This window comes from Penaeus monodon, chromosome 27 (genome assembly GCF_015228065.2).
Source record: "Penaeus monodon isolate SGIC_2016 chromosome 27, NSTDA_Pmon_1, whole genome shotgun sequence".
Classification (NCBI taxonomy): Eukaryota; Metazoa; Arthropoda; class Malacostraca; order Decapoda; family Penaeidae; genus Penaeus; species Penaeus monodon.
The window spans coordinates 24,090,746-24,095,234 of NC_051412.1; the positions used below are offsets into that span (position 1 = coordinate 24,090,746).

General features: G+C 35.1%; 1 protein-coding gene across 1 annotated transcript in view; it reads right to left on the bottom strand.

Annotated features, from left to right (window-relative positions):
- Positions 1 to 4,489, bottom strand: part of LOC119590456 (intraflagellar transport protein 74 homolog) — a 9,275-nt gene that overhangs the window by 1,830 nt on the left and 2,956 nt on the right. The window contains exons 6-9 of the mRNA XM_037939116.1: positions 4,015 to 4,211; positions 3,456 to 3,632; positions 1,962 to 2,087; positions 1,283 to 1,384 (exon numbers count right to left, since the gene is read on the bottom strand). Coding sequence (XP_037795044.1) covers positions 1,283 to 1,384; positions 1,962 to 2,087; positions 3,456 to 3,632; positions 4,015 to 4,211 — 602 coding nt within the window. The remainder of the gene's footprint in view (positions 1 to 1,282; positions 1,385 to 1,961; positions 2,088 to 3,455; positions 3,633 to 4,014; positions 4,212 to 4,489) is intronic.

Consider the following 4,489-nt stretch of genomic DNA (forward strand, 5'->3'; position numbering starts at 1 on the left):
GGCCTCATAATGCTCTTCAACCATTCTGAAATAATTCTCAAGCAGTGTGCAAACTTTTAAGCAATGCAACAAGGCTGTATGACATTTAAAGAAACAGAGGGTCTAAAGCCCATGTGTCGGGGTTTGGCAGTTCAGGTAGAATATGGGTAAAAAATAAGCAATTTTCCTCATCTCATCAAATGTAGTTGTGCTTGGAGTAAATTAATACTACACTTGACAATGTTATGAAAGGAAAACTGCCATCAGCATTCCCTCAGAACGATTAGTGACATGTATGTCAGCTTATCTCAAGAAATTTAGTGCTACTTGCATCCCCCTGTTGAGAATTATTATACCATCATCACCATGGGTAATCACAGAAAGAAAATTCAATCAAAGACAACACAAACAACATTCGAAAGTAATATATGCCAGAGGAAAAGAAGCAACAAGTGCAGAGTGTCCGGCAGCACATAACACCCATGCTCTTGCCAGAACCTCCTCCTTCTCCCCTCATCCCCTCAACCCCTTTCCTTCTTTGGAATATATTGATGATTATTGCCATACATAATCTCTATATGCTCTTCAGTAAGATGCACACAATCTTAAAATCGGAAAGAAATATGATGGATAGACCGATATCACATATCCAATAAATTTTGTCAATGAATATTCACAGGAAAATAAAAAATCAAACAGATTTCCTTGGGACTAACAGGGTATATAGTTTATGATATGATACAGATGAAAACCTGCAAACATCTTCAAAAATATGAAGTTGGGAGTAAATGGGTAAAAAGTAACTAAACTGCAATCTTACATTACACTGCTATGATGATAAGGTGACTTTCCATGATCTATGGGGATGATTACAAAATGCTTCTTATGCATATCTACAGATATCAATTGACTATTTACAGCAAAAAGAGTAAAGCAAAACATTAAATATTAAGGTCACTATCCATTTCATACAGTCATTCGGTATAATGTCGCAATTACATCATGACATCACAACATATTTCTTTGTTGTGTGCACACACTGTAGGCAACACAAAAGCCAATTGATCTGGCAAGTTTCATATCAAATATCAAATAATTTTTTAAAAGATTTTTTCCATATCAGGACATGCTGCATTCTCTCTATAGGAAAGACTTTTAATCCCATTAATTATTTAACCATCTAAATCAACAGGTCATCCTAATTGATGATTAACTTTCAGTTGAACCATAAACCTCAGAAAAGTATAACACTATCATTTCTCAATATAATTTTTCATTCCTATTTCACTGACTTGAGTCTTACCTGATCCAACTGCTGAAGTTCTTCCTGGACTCTGCGTATTTGATCCTGAACCTCTCCAATCTGACGTTCCATTGTTGCAATCTCTGCATTGTCTTCTTTAACCTGACCAGTTACAGAGAATCATTACAAATGTACCAATGCAGCAATAATTACATAATTACATTTCCCCCATTATGAGCAACAATTTCCTTCAGGCCTCCAGCCACTTTTTTTAACCCCTTGCTTCCAGGAACACATATGCCATCCCACATTTATCTTAGTCTAATCATAGTTTATAACCTTACACATGGCAAGGACTGGAAAATTTTACAAGAATTTAGACAAGAAAATAGTACTAAGGCCTCATTGTTTCATACATGTATCAAAGCCATAAACCAGGATTTTATCAGTGTATATATGACATGAAAATAAATGTGTGTGTGCCACTATGTTTAGGCACAGTTTAGGCCCTTCAGCATTTTTAGCCAGCTCAGAGCAATGGAATTATCATTCTTCTGGCTGTACTTCTTACTATCCTCGTATATCATATCACATACATTTTTATGCCAAATCTATAGATAACTTATATTTCTCTTCATCTTGTGCCTTGGAGATTTTAAAACTATAACAAAAGGTACCTATCATGCAGCATTATATGAATCAAAGCATCAAAGCAATAGTTATTATATGTAATGTTTACCTGAAGCAAGAGCCTCTCTCTTTCTTCTTTAGGTGTTCCTCTTTTTTGATTCTCACTGATAATCTCAGATTTTTTCTCCTCCAGGTCCTGAAGCTTTTCATATAAGCCCACAGCTTCCTGCTTCACCTGTGTGGTTATGGAACATTCAAATACAATATGTAAGATCACATGAAACAAATTTTGATATTCTAAACATACTTCAAAGGTGAAGACCATAAGGATAATTACACAAGCATGGTTCATAACAAGGGTATCAATATTGCTTTATAAACAACACCAAAGGTATATTGTTTATTAAAAATAATTAAAAACAGGTAAATGGATGCTGAAAAATCTTTAAAAAAAACTATTTTCAATAGAATATTAAACTTCAACTTCATTAATGAAGAATATATAAATTACATATCTATTTGTCACAGTGCACACAAAACTGTAAATTGTATACCCACAAATGAATTTTAAAAATGCTTATTGTAGAAAAATATCACTGTTTACCTAATATACCTAACATTTAATTTCTGAATGCCTAACTTTTTTTCGCTTTTATGAACAGCTCCAAGTTCATTTCATCAAAATCTGTGCTTTGGCATCATTTATTAACATCCATCAGTAAGTTTTGATGGAAATTCCCATTAAGTGCACCCAGCCACAGAAAGAAATTTGAATTCCAGAAAGCTACGGAATCCATACTAATGCCATACCAAGTGACTGGCTGATGCTACTGTTATATCCGACGCATAATCAACAAGCACTCACTGAGATATGCTTGATTTTTGGATGACATTTGTTTAACAGACAATAACAGAAGTGTAGTAGGAGAGACTGGAAGTACAGAGGAGTAAATTGAAAGTGGAATCCTATCAGCATCTACCAGGAAATTCAGGAGATACAGAAGTGGACAATGAGGCTTTGGCTGCCACCAGACAGAAAGAAAATAAGAAAAGGAACAAATGAAAAAACAATCATGAAAGAAAGAGAATGAATGAATGAGAGACTGAGAAAGAAAGTGAGAGAGAATGAATGAAACAGAGAGAAAAAACAAGGAAGCGAGATCAATAGGAAATTAATAAATCAATAAAGGAAAGATACAGAGAGAAATAATCAATGAACGATGAGGTAAAGAAGAAGGAGAGCAAGTGAATAAACAAGAGATTAGGAGAAAGAGGGAGAAAATTAATAAAAAACTGAGGGGGAGAGAAAAAACAAAAGAAATGGACTAAGAGAATTAATTAATAAATGAGAGAGAGAGACAGCCAATAAGTGAATGAGTGAATGAAAGTAAGTTTATAGCAAAGAGTGTTTAATACTGGTGGGACATGGATAGCGGAGGAGCTAAGAACACGTCTGAGAAGAGGAACGCCTCTGCTGACATCATCAAATCTTTCTGCACTTTCCTCAAACTCTGAAGTTGTAACATGACATGTCACTAAAACCACTTAAATTATATTAATTTGTTAATAACACTCATCATACGATAAATGCAGTCCTATGTACCTTTGATAGAGCCAGTTCATCCTCTAATGCAGCTTTCCTGTTATCAAGGGCATCTAACTCCAGCTGCATTTGGTCCAGCTGCTGAAGAAGGGTGGTATTGGTCTGCCGCAGCTCAAAGTATTTCTGCCGCAGGTTTGGCTGCATCGCCTCCAACAGGCTCTCACCCATGTGCCTTTCCTGCAAAGTTTCAGTGGATCAAAATACTGTGGGCACTACTAATGCCTGTGTCATATTGCAATAAGACTTGTCGGTGTCCTATTTTATTTTACTTGTCTCAACATATTTTTTATATATATCTAAATAGTATTTCTGCACTAAATTACAAAATGCAAGTAACAGTATGTTTGCTGAAAATGAAGTGTTCTTATTTATCAACTGAAATTGCAAAAAAATGTATGTTTGCTGAAAATTAAGTGTTGCTATTTATCAATTTTTTTCCTTATAAAGGTTCAAACTCACCTCCACTAAATCAAAACTGACTGTATATCTAAATTCACACATTTCATGCCTTTCTCAGACATGAAAAGATTAAACCCAAAAAGATTTCTTAATGCCAAACCTCTTCAATATCAACTTCCAGCTGCCTCATCATGGACTCGAGATCCTGCTTGTGTGAGAAAAGGGAGTCAAGCTTGTCTGCTTCCTCCTTGTTGGTTTCCTTCAGGGCCTTGATCTCCTCTTCAATCTCAATCTGTTCGGTGTCCGTGTTTAAGAGGTCTACCAGCAGATTGTAATCTCCTAATGTTCCCTGAAGCTCTGAAACACATCAGTCAAGCCTATTAATCCTTAACTATAAAGTAACAAAAATGTGACCCCAGGATACAGAGAATCGAGGGGAGCTCACTGGTTCCATAATTTTAGGGCTGAGGACAGAACTCAATAATCATCACTGGATAAATATTCACTAATATCAACCATTTCAACTGTCAAATTCTATTTATCAAATTTTAGCTTCCTATGCTAATAATACAAGGAAAACTACATTAGATATGATTACAAAACAGAAGGAAAAAAGTTAACACAAATAACCAGAA